We start from the raw sequence: 20,539 nt of genomic DNA, 5'->3' as shown, positions 1-20,539 counted from the left end.
CAGCATTGTCAATGTTGTGTTTATTAAAAATCAGCAGCTACAAAAACTGTAGCTTCTGAGTTTTAATAAACAGACGCTCACCTGTCCCACAATCCAGCGATGTGTTCACCCAAGTGGCTCCTTCCCTCGCACTTTGGTCCTCTGTGCCGGCATCTCAACTGTGGGCACCCCGCTGTGACAGCTTGAGGCTTCACAGCGGGGTGCCCATTGCACATGTGCAAGCCGCACTTTACATTGTGAATGCTCCCGCAGTCTTCTGGGACCTGTGATGTGTCCCATAAGACTGCGAGGAGGGAGGGGGAGAGGAGAACTTCTGCCTTGATTGCCTAGGTACCTATGACCCGCCCCCACCGCCAAAAAAAATGCCATTTGGAGGGTGGGAGGAGGCCTTAAAGTGGACTTTTACCTTTTGGGTGGAGCTCCACTTTAATCTGGGGGTAGGGTAGTGTTTAAATGTACTAGCAGAATTAAATACACTAACAAACTGAAGCCAAACTCCAGTTCACACGTTATACTCAGTTACAGCAAACATTTATTTTCCTTTTGGGATAAAGGTTTTACAAGAATAAATAAAATCGAATCAATTTAAGCACCCCTGTCAGTGGTAAATGGTTTATCCCATCATTGTAAACTGATACATCTGGAAGACAGATTGTTCTTTTGAAAAACAACAGATTTATGGGCTGGATCACCAGATGAAAATAAAAGAAAGAAAGCCTAAAAAAGAAAAACTAATGCAGCCATCCTATCTAAGAATTGGTAAGCTACAATATAATAAATGTTTGCTTTTTGGGTTTAATACTGCTTTAATCGTCTTCCAAACAAAATTGTGCCTAGCAAAGTGATGTCTGTGTCAGCAGACAACAGTAATATCCTAATCGTCTGCTGAGGCTACCAGCAACTATTTAATCTGGTTCTTTTGACAATATCCTTTGTAAGTAAAAGAAATTGTCAGATATAGACGCTTTTTTAAACTATATACACCCATCTTACTTTGGCCAAGTATCATTATTGGAGCAGTTTAAGTACAATCTTAAATGGAGAGAATTTGGTAATTGTGCAATTTTCCATTTTTTTTCCAAAAGTGTACAGGATTCAATGTCTGAATACATGATTTGCATAGAAAAAAACCCTGCATCAGAAATGTCTGTAGGATGTTTGTTTAAAACCCAGACTGCAATCACTGAAGGGGATTTATGTACTCTAAATCTAAGACTCGTTTACAGGCTATCGTAAATGAATACAGTTTAAGTAAATAGATATCTATGTTTTATTTTCCCAAGAATACCCTGTTTCCGGCAGAGGTAAAAGATCTAACTAAGAGGATCAGAACAGTTTTAATGGCAACCGCCCAGATGAAAGAACATGAGAAAGACCCAGAGATGCTGGTGGACCTTCAGTACAGCTTGGCAAACTCTTATGCCAGCACACCAGAGCTACGTAGGACCTGGCTGGAGAGCATGGCCAAAATCCATGCTAGAAATGGAGATTTATCTGAGGTAAAGAGCATCTGCTTTTTGTCTTTTTTTTTTTTTTGCTTTGCTTATTTCTGCATTGACTACACAGAATCTTTGGACTACAGGAAACATCCCCCATCTGTCTTGCATAACACTGTGGCTTGTGATATGTAACTGTGTATATTCACCTTCTGCACCCACTATATACATTTCATATTTAGAGCAAGTTTACTGCCTGGAAAAGTTAGAATCCAGATGGCAATTTACAATCTCCTAATAGAGTTAAAACATATTGTAACAGTTCAGTTATAGGAAAACAGTCACCTTCAGCTATGAACTGTTTCATATTCTTTAGAAAGTTTAGAACTGTTACCTTTTACAAGGCATTTCTTTACTAAAAGAGAGGTATCGTTATATTATGACTCTTATGCCTCCTAAAAAGTTAAAAAAGAGAGGTTTCTCAAAAAAACAAGACTTGTAGGAGTTACCTGTCCCACTCTCTGGATCTCTGCTCTCCAGTTGTGTTAAATGCCTATGTTCGTTGCAAAGCATAATTTGAAACCAATCATCTTGCAGCCCAAGCAAAGACGATTTGACAATTTAAACTGAGCACGTCATAAACATTGGATAACCAGATGTTACCATCTGTGAAAACCATATTGTATGTCAAAATGATTAGTAGATCCGGAGATATGGGAGTTAAAGGAGAAGTACAGCCAAAGCTTGTTTGTTTGTACTTCTCCTGTGGATCACAGGAGTGCAGTTCGTTTTGCACTCCTGTGACCTGTTTTCAGCAGACAGCGGGCTAAAGTCTGCTGTCGGCTAACGTCACAGAGCCGGTCCAGGCTCAGGAGGGATTGCAACCATATGGTCGTGATCTGCCCACAAGCCTGGTCCGGCACTCAGCCCAGCCTCTCAGCGTGCTGCTGAAAGCCTGAGCTAGCCGCTCCCATCCCCTCCACAGCCCAGCGCTCCAGTGAGCGCAGGGGGGCAGAGCAGAGAGCCAGTAACTTACAGTCATCAGCTCTCTGCTCAGGGAGCTGTGAGAACTGAGTGATCGGCAGTGTTTGATCACTCGGTTCTCAGTGTTAGAGCCAGCGGGGACAGATGCAGCATTGGGCCGATGCTGCATCCAGCTAGGTAGATGTGATCTGGCATAACCACCATGATATGCCTCCATCTCTGTTATAGGAACAAAAACAAGAAGCAGCGGTCATGGGACTTTAAATGAGGCATATCACTTCAAAATAATGATACAAAAAGTATATAAAGTAGGAAATTTATCCAGCTAGGTAAGCAAAAAAACGTGAATCCCATACGTTTCTTTTAATTTACTAATGGCAGATAGGCTGCTCCCTTTGCAAGAAAAGTAACACCTTGCAAGAAAATTAGCTCCAGAACTTTGTGAATGAAGTGAAGTTCTGCTGATTTCCATCATCCAATCACACAAAAGCACAAATTCTGTTGTTTTTATTATTATTATTATTAACCTTGCAATTGATTGTGTATTTTTTACAAAGTGAAATTTCACCACATTTATGAAGTGCTGGGGCAAATTCCCTTGCAAAGTGTAAATTCCCCCCCTAAAGTAAACAGCCTATTTTCCTTTAGTGAACCAACCCCATGGGCAGCTAAAGAAAATCTTGACTTTTCCTTTATAGGCTGAGTTTTGTTCCACTCCTAACACCATTTTTTAATGAGACATGCGCCCCCCTTGACCAGCATGTATGCTTGGGAAGTGCAACAGGATGTGGTCACCAGAAAACCAAGCCAAAATTTCCATATAAATTCAGCTGTGTATTTCTTCAGCTGCCTATTTTTTTAGTGCTTTTTACTAAGACTAATGTCCACTTATGCATTTTCTATCACATTTGTCACTAGCTTCCCGTATACCCTAGTGAACAAATAACCGTAGGTTATCTATTCCTGCATCCATTACATGACTCGGTTGGTGACCTAAATTGACTAAAGCAACATTTTGTACATTTGTCCAAGGGGATCCGCGTGTAAATATGCGTCTCTCCTTTCTTTGTGCTTGCCAAGGCGACTACAATTCCCTGGCATTGTACAGCATCTGCTTTTTCCTTTTGAATGCGTGGTTTACCACATGGCAGATTGTATGTGTTTGTTGACTGGGAATAGAAAAAATATCTTGAAAATAATACAACCAAGAAATGATACCAATCAGATCTGAAACATTAATGTGAGAATAAGCCATTGTCTAGACACCAAGCAGGCAGTTCTGAGTGTCTCTGAGTTCAAGACTCGAAGCAGATGGTTCCAGTTAGGCAGTGCACGGTGCATTAATGTCCAAGACTGTGCTTCCAACGTAAACTTTTCCCTTTTACGGTACAGAACTGGAATATATGACTCTAGAAATACAAACTGACTTGCTGCTATATTTCCAACTATGAGCTTTCAACATATAGTTTCTTTCAATTTCCTGTGTTATAACCATACTTTTAGAGACTGTCCTAGATTTACGTGCCTAGAGTTTTTTTTAAGTGGCGTCAGTATGCGTCAGTTAATTTGACAATACATTTATGATTAATTTGACAGTTTGACACTGGCTCTGAGAATTGGAAACACGCACAGTTGCACACTGCTAGTTCTCTGTTGCAGGGTTAATTAACCTTCTCATGTAGGGGATATTTCATGTGGACATAAAAAGGCATATTGCGGTCATGGAAGGGTTAATCTTAGAAAACTGCAACCCCTTCTGTCAAAAAAGCTTACTTTTTAGGAGTCCCTGTGTTGTGCCAGGATAAAAAATAGAGTTGTTTAAATTTTTGATTCTGTCTGAACCAGGGGGTAAAAAAAAAATCCTCTATAATCGTTCAGTGTTATTTTTCCTTGGTTTTACTGCTATCTGGAGCTCCATTGGAGAGATTTTCGGGGGGACAAACACAATGTGATGGAAAATATTCAACAGGGAAACAGACAACAATAAAAAGGTGATAGAGGCACTAGCATCCCCCTACTTAAATTGGAAACATATGTATGGCTGTATTGCTGTAATGCACTGGTGAAAAAGGTTGTCCCCAAAACAGTGGATGAGGGGAAATCTCCCTAATGGAGCCCCAGACAGCAGTTAAACTTATCAGGGTTTTAACCCTTCCCTTTCTCATCTAGAACAAAAAAAAGTTTTGGCTATAGATACACTTTAACCACTTCAGCCCCGGAAGGATTTACCCCCTTCCTGACCAAGCCCTTTTTTTGCGATATGGCACTGCGTCGTTTTAACTGACAATTGCGCTGTTGTGCGACGTTGTACCCTAACAAAATTGACGTTCTTTTTCCCCACAAATAGAGCTTTATTTTGGTGGTATTTGATCACCTCTGTGTTTATTTTTTTTGCTACAAACAAAAAAAGAGCGAACATTTTGAAAAAAAAAACAATATTTTTTACTTTTTTGCTATAATAAATATCCCCAAAAAATATATAAAAAAAATGTCTTCCTCAGTTTAGACTGATATGTATTCTTTTACATATTTTTGGTAAAAAAAAATCACAATAAGCGTATATTGATTGGTTTGCGCAAAAGATATTGCGTATACAAAATAGGGGATAGATGTATGGCATTTTTATTATTATTTTTTTTATTAGTAATAGCGGCAATCTGCGATTTTTATCATGACTGTGACATTTCGGCGGACAGATCGGACACTTTTGACACCATTTTGGGACCGTTGGCATTTATACAGCGATCAGTGCTATAAAAATGCACTGATTACTGTGTAAATGTCACTGGCAGGAAAGGGGTTAAACACTGTGGGGCGATCAAGGGGTTAAGTGTGTTCCCTGGGCGTGTTCTAACTGTAGGGGGGATGGGCTTACTAGAACATGACAGAGATCACTGCTCCCGATGACAGGGAGCAGTATATCCCTGTCATGTTGCTAGGCAGAACAGGGAAATGCCTTGTTTACATAGGAATCTCCCCATCCTGACTCTCCGTGTCATGATCGCGAGCCACCGGTGGACACCGAGTCTGCGGGACCCGCGGGCACGCTCCCTTGGCCCGCGGCAGGCGCACGCCCCCCGCTAGCTGCCGATCACACAGCGACGCACGGGTACGTTGTTTTGCGCATCTGTGCCACTTTGCCGATGTATATTGGCGTGAGCCAGTCGGCGAGTGGTTAAATATGGGAGATGTAATCTCCCATATACTTACCTACACATACTTTTTATTTAATTTTGTGGTTGTTAAAGTACATGTAAACCCAATCACTAAAATCTCACATAAGCTCTGTCACTTTAATGTGATTTAAAAAGTAAACTTCAGTCTTTTAAACCTGCAGCTTTCATTAAAATAATACATAGTGATCCTGCCATGAAGGTGTTTGTTAAGGAACTTCCTTCTATAGAATGACATTCTCTCTACCTATTTCCCTATTGTGATCCTGTGTTGTCACTCTGTCACATGGGTCTCAAGTGGGGAATATGGGTGGCCACTTTAATATATATTAAGCAGCCATAGTCTACTGCTGTCACCACCATGTATCCCACCCTGCGAAATACTCAGCCGCCATCACTTGAGAGCATGCATAAAGACAGGAAGTGGCTGCAGGAGAACTTAAATGCTAAATAGGATGAAAAAAAAAAACACCAAAACAAGTATTTTAGGAAAAAGTGCTAATTGTTTAAGGTACGCAGTTCTTTAACAATTTAAGCCCTCGTTCACATCAGCGCGATTTGACATGTCAAACCGCAGCCTATTGCCAGCAACTGCACTGTCCCATTCGGTGCAACACCGCACCGATTCATAAAAGTAGTTCCTGCACTACTTTTGGCGACTTCAAGGGCAATTTCAATAGACATCTGTGCATGAACCCGTACAGATGTCTTTCAAATCGTCCCCGAACTTGCACTAAAATGCGGGTTTGAAATCGTGTGAGTTCAGCTGAACTTGCACGATTTCAAACCCGCGTTCAGTGTGAACGTACCCTTAGGGGAGATTTACTAAAACCGGAGCTCTCAGCATCTGGTGCAGCTGTGCATGGTAGCCAATCAGCTTCTAACTTCAGCTTGTTGAATTAACCTTGACAATAAAACCTGGAAGATGATTGGTTTCTGTGCCGAGCTGCACCAGATGTTGCACTCTCCAGTTTAATAAATCGCCCTCTAAATGTCATTCAGTTGGGGTTTACACTTCATGTTTTATATGATGTAACTGTTAACTGCAAGTGGAAGAAAGATACATATTGCAATATAAAGACAACTGTCTATTGCTTAAACTAAAAAATATGACATGGTCATAGAGCTGTCCTATGAACTCTATTCAACTCTATTATTTAATCTGCTTTATCATGATATTGTAATGTCTGTCAATTGCTTTTTTTTTTTTTGATGTATAATATTCTGCGTATAAAAATGTTTCTTTCAGGCAGCCATGTGTTATGTTCACATTGCCGCACTGATAGCTGAATACTTGAAACGGAAAGGTAAGAACTATCTGGATGAGAATATTCAGTTATATTACTGTTATTTTTATTTTTCTCAAATTCATTAATGGAAATTACAATAGTGTCACAATTTAGGGCTGTAAAAATATTCCGCAATCAGCAGCTGCAGCCAATCAGCTGTAATCATATTATTATTGATAAGGGACTCTGTGTGACACTCTTTTATCCCCCTATAGAGCACTGCCCATATAAGGAGGAATGAGGACCACGTTTTAAAAATTTTTAGACTTAGCACTGCATTAGCTTGTAGAAAGATCTTCAAGATTGTTTCTTATTAATGATAAAACTGACACAATTCTTACAGTTATATTTAGCAGTTTAGGTATCATGTACCCCATATTGCAACTAGCCTTCAACCTTATTATTAATCCTATTACTCCTCAACCCTTTATGCATTTGGCCCAGCTATTCAGCTCTGACTTTATACCCCTTGCATAACTCCTGAACTCTTTAAAATATGGTACTTTTCAGCCCTCACACCTTCTCTGTCCCATCACCATGTTCCTCAGTGCACTTCCACCTATATTGTTACAGAAACTGTAGCTCCGAAACACTGAAAAGGCTTACAGTGATTCTGAAATTGTATTGGTCCTAAAATATAAGGCCATTGTTGACAATGTTTGATGAAGTTTTTCTTACCATTGACATAGAGATCTATCAGATATGGTTCACATTGCCAACACCATTGTCAGACCATTTTCTTCTTCTTGATAATTATTCATACCTGTATCTATGTGAACATGATAACCCAAAATGTGTGTCCCCATTATAGTTTTATACGATTTAAAACAAGATAACAATGTAAGTGACCAACTCTTGCAACCTACAAATATTATTATTAAAATCAATAGATAAGGGACAGTGCTGTCTTTAATATAGATGGACCCTATAGATGGATTTCGCTCTCCACCTGCTATTGCAATTGGTTGCCAGAGGTTACAGCATTTAATTTCCGTTCACTGATTGGTTGCTATAGGTTACTGCACATCATTATCGCTCAGTCATTGGTTGCTGGAGCGGGGGGGGGTGATCAGTGGCAATGGTGGTGGGGAGGAAATAGGATCAGTGGCAGTGCTGGGGGAGGGGGGATAGGATGAGTGGCATTGCCTGGAGGGGATGGGATCAGCGGCAGTGCTTAGAGGGGGGATGGGATCAGTGGCAGTGTTTGGGGTGGATGGGATCAGTGTCAGTGCTGGGTGGGGATGGGATCAGTGGCACTCACTTGTTGTCATCTGTCAGTCAGTATCCACTCAGTTCCCCCTGCCTGTATGGGAGGGGTGAAGAGAAAGAGAGAGAGAGAAAGGTGTGAGAGAGAGGGGGTGAGATAGAGAGAGGTGTGAGAGAGGGGTGAGGGAGAGAGAGTGGATGAGAGAGAGGGGGGTGAGAAAGAGATGGGTAAGAAAGGGGGGTGAGAGAGAGAGCGGGGATGAGAGAGGAGGAGAGAGAGGGTGTGTGGGGGTGAGTGAGGGGGAGGATGAGAGAGAGAAGGAGGGAGAGAGAGAGAGAGGGGGGTGAGTGAGGTGGGATAAAAAAGAGAGGGGTGAGAGAGAAAGAGGAGGAGTGAGAAAGGGGGGGTGAGAGAGAGAGAGGTGGGGGAGAAAAAGAGAGAGGGGGGTGAGAGAGAGAGGGGTGAGAGAGGAAGTGAGAGAAAGGGGGTGAGAGAGAGAGAAAAGGGGGATAAGAGAGAGAGACCCCTAGCCCAGTCTGCAGTCCCTCCTGTGCCCTCCTGTTCCAGTCCCTGTCCCTGGTGGGTGGGTGTGAAGCCTGGTACCTTGCATGCCAGCAGTAGGACATTCATGATGGCCAGCAGCGGCCAGCAAGTGATGATGGGGGTGCTCTGCTCCTTCCTCCGCTCTTCCTCCTTCCTCTGTTCTGTGGTCCCTGGCTGCCTTATGTGCCCGGCAATCCTCATCCTCCGGGCCCCTGGTCAGTCTGTCCTCCAGGCGGTCATTGCTGTTGATATCAGAGCTGGGAGCTTGGAGGCGTTCAGGCTCTGGAAGGCGCTGAGGATGCCACCCCCCCTGCTGCTTGCCTCGCTGGAAGTCAGGGAGGCGGTTGAGGTCTTCTCCCGGGCTCTCGATCTTCTCCCTCCCGGGCTCTCGGTCCTAGTTGCCTTTGCTGCTCGCCTTCCCCCAGCTCCTGCGACCACTGGACTGGGACTCTCCATGACAGGGGGCTCAAGAGGCAGCTGCTTTGGGCCCCACAACAATGACTGGGCGGGGCAGCTGTCCCTTTTGCCCCATGTTAAAAGACAGCCCTGAGGGATCACTTATCACATGGCCACATATTGCGTATTGCAGTTTTGCATTGTCATTTTGGGGTATCTTTTGTTTACTTAAAATTTGCAATCTTGTGCAGGGGAATTTTAAAAACGTAGACTTTCTCCTGCACACGTTTGGATGTTTAAGGAACACAAATTCAATAAACAAAGTGGAACATTACTGTTAGACACACCCTAATGTATATTTTCACTAAAAACAAATGTACAGTTTTTACTGTAGCCTATTTTAATGATCATTCCATGCATGCACTAACAATGTTGTATGATAACATCACTCAATCATTATGAACTATCATAGGTTACTGGAAAAATGAAAGCAATCAGACAACAAGCATGCTGCTGGAAGAGGAAAATTCTTCTGATTCTAATCAATTACTAATCTCCATCGGTGCAAAGAGTGAGTTCACTAACCCTGCATGTGACATGTTCATCCTTTCATCAGCTTTTTTTTTTTTTTTTAACTTGTGGCTCCAAGGTGAAGGAGACTTGTCCCAAGATTAATAATTTAGTTTTTTGGAGGAAGGTAATTAAGACATCCACTTATAAGTATACTAGACAGCCTTAGACAGCTTGTTCCATGTCGATTACTCAGAAAGCCACACAGTTAAAGCTTTCAGAAAGAGATTATGAATGGAAGCCTTCACACAGGTTTACTTTAATGTCACATAAATTTGTAGCTGTGGGAACACCAAAAACGAGGAGGTTGTGTCAGTATACTTGATAATAAGTCAAGTTCATTAAGGTCTGTTTTCCTAAACCATAGCACTCCATCTTCAGTGGGCTTTTTGGTTATAGATAGAGTCCACTGAATTTTCAGCTTGCCTCATGCATGTAGATGATTTACAACCAAGAGGACAGGAAGTTTCTATGTGCAGGAGAATACCTTCACTTTAGAAATGTATTCAGTATTTCAGGTAAACTGTCTTTGTATGTTTAATATATACTTGCATGTTAAAAGATATTTAATTAGAAGTTTTGGAAACAACATTACATTTCATTTGCAGGTTTGTTTTCCATGGGATGGCCAGCCTTTCAGACTATCACCCCAAATATTATGGAAGAAGGAGCAATGAAAGAAGACTCAGGGATGCAGGATACCCCATATAATGAGGTAAAAGAAATCTGTTCTCATCTGCATGTTGTAATTATACCTACTACATCAAAATAACTCAACACACAGTCATTAATGTCTAAACCGCTGGCAACAAAAGTAAGTACACCCCTAAGTGAAAATATCCAAATTGGGCCCAATTAGCCATTTTCCCTCCCCGATGTCATGTGACTTGTTAGTGTTACAAGGTCTCAGGTGTGAATGGGGAGCAGGTGTGTTAAATTTGGTGTTATCACTCTTACGCTGTCATACTGATCACTGGAAGTTCAACATGGCACCTCATGGCAAAGAACTCTCTGGGGATCTGTAAAAAAAAATTGTTGCTCTACATAAAGATGGCCTAGGCTATAAGAAGATTGCCAAGAACCTAAAACTGAGCTGCAGCACGGTGGCCAAGACCATACAGTGGTTTAACAGGACAGGTTCCACTCAGAACAGTCCTCGCCATAGTAGCCCACAGGAGTTGAGTGCACATGCTCAGTGTCATATCCAGAGGTTGTCTTTGGGAAATAGACATATGAGTGCTGCCAGCATTGCTGCTGAAGTTGAAGGTTTGGGGGGTCAGTCTGTCAGTGCTCAGACCATACTGCATCAAATTGGATGGGTGAGGAGTACAAAGACAAGTGTGTCTTGCGTACAGTTAAGCATGGTGGTGGGAGTTTCATGGTCTGGGGCTCCAAAATAATGGTGGTCACACAACATATTGACACTTTGGGCCCAATTTGGACATTTTCACTTAGGGGTGTACTCACTTTTGTTGCCAGCGGTTTAGACATTAATGGCTGTGTGTTGAGTTATTTTGAGGGGACAACAAATTTATACTGTTATACAAGCTATACACTCAATACATTATATTGTAGCAAAGTGTCATTTCCTCAGTGTTGTCACATGAAAAGATATAATAAAATATTTACAAAAATGTGAGGGGTGTACTCACTTTTGTGAGATACTCTGTGTGTATGTATATGTGTGTGTGTGTGTGTGTATATATATATATATATATATATATATATATATATATATATATATATATATATATATATATATATATATATGTGTGTATATGTATATGTGTGTATATATATATATACACACACACACACACACACACACACACACACACACACACACACACACACACATCATACCCTATAGTTATGTCAACATACTGTAGCCACAGCTTGATTGTCAGTACAAGTACAATTCGTTTAGCACAGCAGTGTTACCAAAGCGTGTCATGGAACTGTGTCCCACAAATCCCAAACCTTTTATTACAGCGGACATTAACCCGTATCACCCACTTTCCAGTAAATTACTACTTACTCTTTTTCACATATTTTTTTTCCTTGTAAATGATTTTCTTTTTAAGTAAGCCCTGCACTACCAGATTTCTTGCCTAGGTGAGAGTGATGTCCCCCACCAATTGCAACCTCCTAGGATACTCTTGTCACAAATCCCAGGAAGTTTTGGGGCAATCATGCACCATAGCACATTGTTAGGGGACTGACTGTCTCTTCCTGTTTCTTGCAGTCAATCAACTTGCAATATGCACATCATCAGGAGACTGGCAGCAAGAACCAGGAAGTGACAGCTGGCTACTTGATGATGTAAGAGAGGAAGATGGCGACGTGGGATCTAGTGTGCAATGACTGATTGTTACAGAACATAGACTGTATATTACAACCCCAATTCAAATAAAGTTGGAACGCTGTGTAAAATCTAAATAAAAATCACATAAAATAAGGTAATTTCAAAATTGATGGCAGCAACACATCTTAAAAAGTTGGGGCAGGAAAACAAAAAGCTGGCAAAGTAAGTTGTACTAACAAGGAAGAGCTGGAATAACATTTTGCAACTAATTAGGTTAATTGACAACAGGTCAGTAACATGATCAAAGTGTCTCAGAAAAAAGATGGGCTAAGGTTCATCAATATGTGAAAAACTGCATCTGAAATTTGTTGAACAATTTCAGAATAATGTTCCTCAATATAAAATTGCAAATACTTTAAATATATCATCATCTACAGTATATAATATCATCAAAAGATAACATGAATCTGGAGAAATCATTGTGCTCAGAAGACAAGGCTGAAACACAAATATTGGATGCCCGTGTTCTTCCAGTCCTCAGATGGCAAAAACAGGCATGATTCTGTGATGGACATCACTGCATGGGTTTAGGAATACTTCCAAAAAATCACTGCCTGTGAACTCAGTTGAGGGTGCAATTCAAAAATGCAAGTTAAAGCTCTTATCATGCGAAGAGGCCATATCTGAACATGATCCAGGAATCTTCTCTGGGCCAAAGTCATTTAAAAAGACCTGTTGCAAAGTGAAAAACTGTTCTGTGGCCAGACAATCAAAATTTGCCATTCTTTTTGGCAACCACGGGTGCCATTTCCTCCGGACTAAAAAGAAGAGGGACCTTCCAGTTTGTTATCAGCACTCAGTTCACAAGCCTGCATCTTTGATGATATGGGGGTGCATTAGTGCATATGGAATGGGCAGTTTGCACATCTGGAAAAGGCCCCATCAATGCTGAAAGATATGTCCAGGTTGTAGAGCAGCATATGCTCCCATCCAGACAACATCTTTTTCAGGAAATGGTTTGCATTTTCCAGCAAGACAATGCTAAACCACATACTGCATCTATGATAACAACATGGCTTCTTAGTAAAGTGGCCTGCTTGCAGTCCAGACCTTTTACCAATTGACAATATTTGGTGCATCTTGAAACAAAAAATACAACAAAGAAGACACATGACTGTTGAGCAGTTAGAATCCTATATCAGGTAAGAATGAGTCAACACCCCTCTCCAAAAACTCCAGCAACTGGTCTCCTCAGTTCCCAGAAGTGTACAAAGTGTTGTTAAAAGAAGATGCTACACTGTGATAACATGGCCCTGTCCCAATTTTTTTGAGACTTGTTTTTTTCTTAAAACTATACTTTTTCTCAGTTTAAACATTTGATATGTGTTTGGTGCGAATAAAATATGGGTTTATGAGTTTTGCAAATCATTGCAGTCTGCTTTTATGCACATTTTACACAGCATCCCAATAGAAATTGGGGTTATAATTAAGGATAACCCAGCGAAAAAGATATGTTGGGATTGAAAAAAAAGAAAAGGAGGGAGAAGTTCCCCTTTAATTAACCCCTTGCTGCCAACTGTACACGTATATGCGAATTCACTTAAGTGAGACTCACTTCCGTGAACCGCAACTCTGGGTTCCTGATCACCTGTTTGCTGTGATAGCCTCTGATTGGCTATCACAGAGATCAGTCACTGTGTATCCCTCCCCTGTGTTTTTTTCTCCTTGCCTGGGGAGAAAAATGTAAACAAACTAATTTGTGTGTTCTGTGTAAAAAATAGAAAAATTCAAAAATAAAGAAAAAAAGCTAGATTAAGGTCTGACCTAGGTCAGTGTCAGGGTTTGTGTTAGGGTCAAATTAAGGGTCAAAGATCAAGGTCAGGGTCCATAATATTTAGGTAGGTTTTTAAAAAAACAAATATTTTTTGAATATGCATCAGTGTCAGTCAGTGTGTTTCAGGTAGAATAAAAATAGCAAACTGCACACTGTTTGTGGGCCCTACTATGAGTACAAACAAAAAATAACATACACTTATGTGGTATTGCTGTGAGCGTCAGGAGCAGGAGAATTTATTTTGGGTTGTTCTTTGGGTGGTAAGTTATGGTAATAGCAAGAATTATACAGCTAAATTAAAAAATGAATATTTTTACTATTGTGGGCCAGTTTTCTGTTATTAATAATAAAAAAATCAGGAAATATCCGTTACCATTTACCATCAAATGAAAGCCCAATTTGTCCTAAAAAAACAAGGTATAATCCACCTGGATACACAAAGTAGTTGTGATGATATCTACACTTTTACTAACATGTGTCAAGGTTGCAAAATTGAGTTCAGGTATTAAGATATGTTTTACCTTCTGTCATAAAGGTGTCATAATGAGTCATTAGCTGAATTATAAGGAAACAGTGCAATCCATGCACCATACATGATCACTGTTACTGTCCCATTGTACCAGGCAATATGGGGTTTGGGAAAAGGTTCCATATCCGGGCTGCGGAATGTTGTATTCGTAGGCAAAGGGATGAAAGTAACAGTCAATAATGTTTTTTAGGTTACAGCACAGGTTTACAAATTTCTGACATAACATTTTGGATGACTGAATAAGGGTCATTGATTTAATGTAATACAAATGATAGTACTAAATGGCTCATAACTGTAGATCTGAATTATTACTTTTCAGTACTTTTTTCCATGTAAACATTTTTGACTTAAAAGGCTGACAGTCTGGAAAGCTTGATATAGGAAAGCTGGAGACAAGGAGCACTAATTAACTAAATGTACATAAAAAATGTGTTCTGTTTCTGGTTTAATTCATCTTTCCATGGCTACGAGAGCCCAGAACTGTTGGGGAAAGTGATATGAGTTTATCCTATGGAGCCATAGCTGTGGAAACCAGAAATGTAGGTGATATGATATGCTTCCTTTCCATTCGCTCCATGTCCACTCACCCACCAAACCACACAAATCTCGATTACCTTATTAATATTAAAACTGTCAGCCTTTACTGTTTACTGTATTTAATAGCATATAAAACTAAATGCCTCGTTATTTGTAAGTCCTCTTGGAATACTGTACATTAGTGGTTCATAATGTATCCCATAGTAAAAATCTGCATCTCTTTATGTCATTACAGAGTACTCTGGTAGAGCAGCTTGACCTGTGCGTGGACTATCTCTGGAAATCTGAACGATATGAATTGATTGCTGATGTTAGCAAGCCAGTCATTGCTGTGTTTGAAAAGCAGAGAGACTTTAAGGTAGCTTTTATTTCTGATATATGATTTTTTGGTAGGCAGCACATTGGTGTAGTGGTTAGCACTTTTACCTAGCAGCAAAAAGCGTCACTGGTTCGAATCCTGACCATGACACCATCTGCCTGGAGTTTGCATGTTCTCTCTGTGCCTGCGTGGGTTTCCTCCCACACCCTAAAAAGACATGCTGGTAGGTGGTTAATAGGATCTTATTTAAATTTGCCCTAGTGTGTGTATATATATATGTCAATGTATGTTAGGGACCTTAGGTTGTAAGCTCCTTGAGGGTAGGGACTGATGTGAATGTATATGTAAAGTGCTTCATAAATTGACAGTGCTATAGAAGTACCTGAAATAAATAAATATGACAAGCAGTCTGCTAATTTGAAAGCAGAGTACAATTTAACGCTGCATAGAGACTTTTTACAAGTACCTGTGATTGTTGTCTGCTTAGTTTTTCAGAAACATTGATACCCCAAACAATACTGTTCTGCATTCTATCATAAGGTCTACAAACTCTTTGGGGGCAAGTCCAAACACCTGATCTTTTGGCTATACAAGCTTTTGGTCACACCTGACAGTTCCTGAATCTTTGCTGAAAACCAGTATCATGTAGGGAGAAAAGAAATATTTATATATCATATACACAGGCATAACCTGATTTTCCAAGACACATGTGCGATATTGAATGGCTGTATGAGCCAATGAGGAGAGAGAGAGACCCGGGAGAGATGCTGCTGTCATGCACATCGCTGGATCGAAGTGGGGGCTTGGGGGCGATCTGCACCCAGAAGGCTTTTTACTTCACTACATGCATGCATTAAGATAACAAAAACCTTCTGCCTTTAGAAACCCTTTAACATGATATATTTTTAGTTTAAGATATAGTAAAGAAGGGTTAAAACCACAGGCTATTTTCTTTTGCTGACTTTGCATTTCTTAATGGGGAAAATTTCCGTTGCTTCCTGTGGAGACGCAAGAGAAAATGAGAGGAAATCACTCCAAAGTGAATGGAATCTTCTATCTTAGAGAGTTGTCACATGAGCAGGTGTCCCCATTGAGGATGTTGTCACAGTTCTTGCAATGGTCACCAGGGTGAAGCTCTCTTCAGCAGGGACACTTTTATTGATACAATAATTTGTTAAAAATGTAAACTAATAAGTGACTCAGCATTGCAATCTCCTATGGTTATTCCAATCAATAAAACATATTCATTCATTAATAAAATGTCCATAGTGGATAAATCATATAAATTAAGTGATAAAGAACATGCAATTATAGTGTCCAAATGTCATATGTCTTCACAATTTTACGTAATGTTACCAACCACCATGTGATTTGCCCTCCCTCCACTGTGCAAGGGTAACAACTCCAATGTGCCAGATCACCCAGATCCTGGACCACCTGCACCACATCACATATGCTTTGCCATATATACAGAGATACATGCTCCAAAAGAAATATTTATAACATCATAGTTTTTTCCATAAACCAAGTACCATTTATTAGCAGCAAATAAAATAACACTCACATTATCATGTGCACAAAAAATCCCTAAACAGCGCTGTGTATGGATACCTTTCACCTAGATCTGTGTGTAATCTCTGTGTCACTGGCTCTGCCCTTTACACGTTACGCCATCCAGCGTGGCTTTGTCAGAGAGAGAGTACATACACAGAAAAATCAGCACAAGAGCCATAACTGAAAGCCAAAGTGATACTAAATTCTCAATTTTTTCATTTAAAAATAACAAACATGTTATACTTACCTGCTCTGTGCAGTGGTTTTGTACAGAGCAGCCCAGATCCTCCTCTTCTGGGGTCCCCTGCCGGAGCTTCTGGCCCCTCCCTCCTGCTGAGTGCCCCCACAGCAAGCAGCTTGCTATGGGGGCACTCAAGCCGCTGCTCTGTGTGTCCATTCAGACACAGAGCCATGGCCTGGCCCTGCCCCTCTCTCTCCTCATTGGCTCACTTGCTTTGAGTGACAGCAGCATCATTCCCGTTTGTTAGCCTGCGACCTGGAGTTATTGGTGAAGGCATTGACTCAATGCTGGGTGAGAAATCTTGTTTTATTCACATTTACTCTTTACAAAGGTCTGCACATAACAAACACTATAATAATATACACTATATTACCAAAAGTATTGGGACGCCTGCCCTTACACGCACATGAATTTTAATGGCATCCCAGTCTTGAGTTGGCCCACCCTTTGCAGCTATAACAGCTTCAACTCTTCTGGGAAGGCTGTCCACAAGGTTTAGGAGTGTGTCTATGGGAATGTTTGACCATTCTTCCAGAAGCACATGTGTGAGGTCAGGCACTGATGCTGGACAAGAAAGCCTGGCTCACAGTCTCCGCTCTAATTCCTCCCAATGGTGTTCTATCAGGTTGAAGTCAGGACTCCATGCAGGCCAGTCAAGTTCCTCCACCACAATCTCACTCATCCATGTCTTTATGGACCTTGTTTTCTGCACTGGTGTGCAGTCATGTTGGAACAGGAAGGGGCCATCCCCAGACTTTTTCCACAAAGTTAGGAGCATGAAATTGTCCAAAATGTCTTGGTATGCTGACGCCTTAAGAGTTCCCTTCACTGGAACTAAGGGGCCAAGCCCAACCCCTGGAAAACAACCCCACACCATAAGCCCCCCTCCACCAAATAATTTGGACCAGTGCACAAAGCAAGGTCTGCAAAGACATGGATGAGCGAGTTTGGGGTGGAGGAACTTGATTGGCCTGTACAGAGTCCTACCCTCAACCCGATAGAACACCTTTGGGATGAATTGGAGCGGAGACTGCGAACCAGGCCTCGTCAACATCAGTGCCTGACCTTACAAATGTGCTTCTAGAAGAATGGTCAAACACTTCCATAGACAAACTCCTAAACCTTGTGGACAGCCTTCCCAGAAGAGTTGAAGATGTTATAGCTGCAAAGGGTGGGCCAACTCAATATTGAACCACACGGACTAACACTGGGATGCCATTAAAGTTCAGGTGCCTGTAAAGGCAGGCGTCCCAATACTTTTGGTAATATAGTGTATATGTAAAGGGAACAGGCTCAACTGGTAGTGGCAGCAGTAAACCATGCTAGAGACAGGCAGACCCAAGGCAGTAAACAAACACATTTCAATGCAGGAGGGCTTTGTAGAACAAGTTCATAACATAAAACAAACAAAACTTCTTGTCCGAGCTACTAACTAAACTTAATGTCAGCTCCTGTCCAATCCCTAATGGGTTCCCTAAAACAAAGAGGCAGCACATGTAACTTTTTAGTGCTTAGCAGTCAGCCTTTCTACCCAGCAGCAGGCGCATATAAATTGTCCATAATACTTACAGCTAATGCCTCATACATGGTATTATCAAAACTAACAGAAAGACTTCTGTGATTGAATCATGTGATCTTAGTTTAATGTTTAAATCTAAAACTTCTTTATAGTGGTATACAAGTTTTCATCATTTTCACGTATGGTTGAACAACTAATGCTTGACATTTTTAAGTCTGCTCATGAAATGTTTTGATTAATTTACTCTAAATATTTTGCTTGATCAGCACAATATAATTTTTTGGGGGAAATGCTCACGGACTCCTATAAATGTCATGCAGTTTTTATAAAGCAGAAATGTGGAACACATACTAAATAATTCATACTTTTTGCTAACCTGATTTCAGAGACTGTCGGAGCTCTATTACCGCATTCACCGATCCTATCTAAAAATTGCAGAAGTGGTAAATGCAGAGAAAAGGCTGTTCGGGCGTTATTATCGCGTCGCTTTCTATGGCCAGGTAAATTAAAAGTTGCATACCACTACACCATGTTTCAATAATTGTTTTTACCAGGGAGGAACTCTTGATATCATTTTCAAGTATCAGATAAAACCCTGCTAAAATTATTATAGCTACAACTCAAGGTGCATAAACATGTTAAGTAGAAGATATATGATAATAAATAAAATAATATAGAATGTGTCTTACTTAGCTTATCTGACACCCAGAGATGATAATTTTTGCTTTATTTTCTGTAAAACTCATGAAATGTATAATATTAGTGGTGAGAATAAAACACAGACAGTGAATACTGTAGTGTAATTTTATGGCCATTAGGGAGATGCTTATGTTGGGGGGTCATTGTAGTGCTCCCTCACATTAGTGGTCAGTGGCAAATCCCCCCCCCTACACAGATGGTTAGTGGAAAGAATGCCCATTACAGTACAGTACAATGCCCATTAGTGGAAAGAATGCCCATTACAGTACATTGATCCTTAGTGTAAACAATGCCCCTTACATTGATAGTGGGAAGAATGTCCTTTATATTGATGGTCAGTGGGAAGAATGCACCATACATTGCTGGTCAGTGAAAATGTATGTCCTTACATTGAAGGAAAAATTACCTTGTGTTGATGCTTAATGGAAGACAACCCTTGCATTGACTGGAAAGAGGAAGAATGTCCTCTTACAGACAGCTAAAAAGATATTTGCTGACAATGGCTACCCAAGAGAATAGAAGTTCCACCTGTCCCACGCGGCTGGCTTTGCTTTTGCCTTTGGTGCTTGAACTAAGCATGTATCTTCAGGTAGGAGGGGGCTGTCAATCTGCTGGTACTCCATTGTTAAAGAACCCCTAGAGACTTTAGGAGAAACCCCAATAGAGAGGCTGGTAAAAAAGCTTGTATCATAAGGCAAAATGGAGTGTGCCGAGTGCAGAAAGCTGTAGAATTTAATTTTATATTTCAGTGGTCTGACTAAATCAAATCAGTAGCTATGATTTACTGTACTACTCTTTGCTCAATGGCTTATTAAATAAGATCTCATGCGTGTTTTGAGGACTTTTCAATTTGGTCATTGAGCTGGTGTGCCATGGGAAAAAACCCTTTGCCCCTTCGCCAGCTATACAAACAGAAGGGTTATAGATTATGGACCACAGCCCAGGCTTGTTCATTTTACCTTCATGAATATATACTGACAGCTACATTGTTTCCTTACAAAATTCATGGCAAAATCATGTGACTAGCAGCCCATACATCTTTTACAATATTATATAAATGTTTTATTTCTCATTATACATAAAACATGAGTTGATTTAGTTGGAGGAGTAGGTGAATAATTATGTACAGTTATTCTGTGAAGAACATTTAGATCCAATTAAACAACTGTATGTTTAACACAGGAGATATATAAAAACAAATATATCAACTCTCCAAAACAAGTATAAAAAACATTATTCATGAATGCTTCGTGGATAGCTTTAGCACTGCCTCCCAATCTTAAAATTAACCCATGAAAGTTCTACACAGGACACAGATATTCCCTTTACTGTAGCACCAGCACATTCATGATGCTTTGTAAAATGCAACAAACTATCCCCGCAATATATGAGGACCCATGTAGG

At 40.6% G+C, this 20,539-nt stretch overlaps 1 protein-coding gene across 5 annotated transcripts in view; it reads left to right on the top strand.

Moving 5' to 3' along the window:
• DOCK10 (dedicator of cytokinesis 10) overlaps window positions 1–20,539 on the top strand; it is a 428,377-nt gene that overhangs the window by 379,883 nt on the left and 27,955 nt on the right. For 4 of the 5 annotated variants that reach the window (XM_073625969.1, XM_073625967.1, XM_073625966.1 and 1 more), the window contains exons 45-50: window positions 1,284–1,499; window positions 6,843–6,900; window positions 9,501–9,599; window positions 10,207–10,313; window positions 15,039–15,161; window positions 18,823–18,936. In XM_073625969.1, the coding sequence (XP_073482070.1) occupies window positions 1,284–1,499; window positions 6,843–6,900; window positions 9,501–9,599; window positions 10,207–10,313; window positions 15,039–15,161; window positions 18,823–18,936 (717 nt within the window). The remainder of the gene's footprint in view (window positions 1–1,283; window positions 1,500–6,842; window positions 6,901–9,500; window positions 9,600–10,206; window positions 10,314–15,038; window positions 15,162–18,822; window positions 18,937–20,539) is intronic. The other variant, XM_073625970.1, reaches the window with a different exon arrangement.

This window comes from Aquarana catesbeiana, linkage group LG04 (genome assembly GCF_042186555.1).
Source record: "Aquarana catesbeiana isolate 2022-GZ linkage group LG04, ASM4218655v1, whole genome shotgun sequence".
NCBI lineage: Eukaryota > Metazoa > Chordata > Amphibia > Anura > Ranidae > Aquarana > Aquarana catesbeiana.
This window is presented reverse-complemented; position numbering and strand designations above follow the sequence as displayed.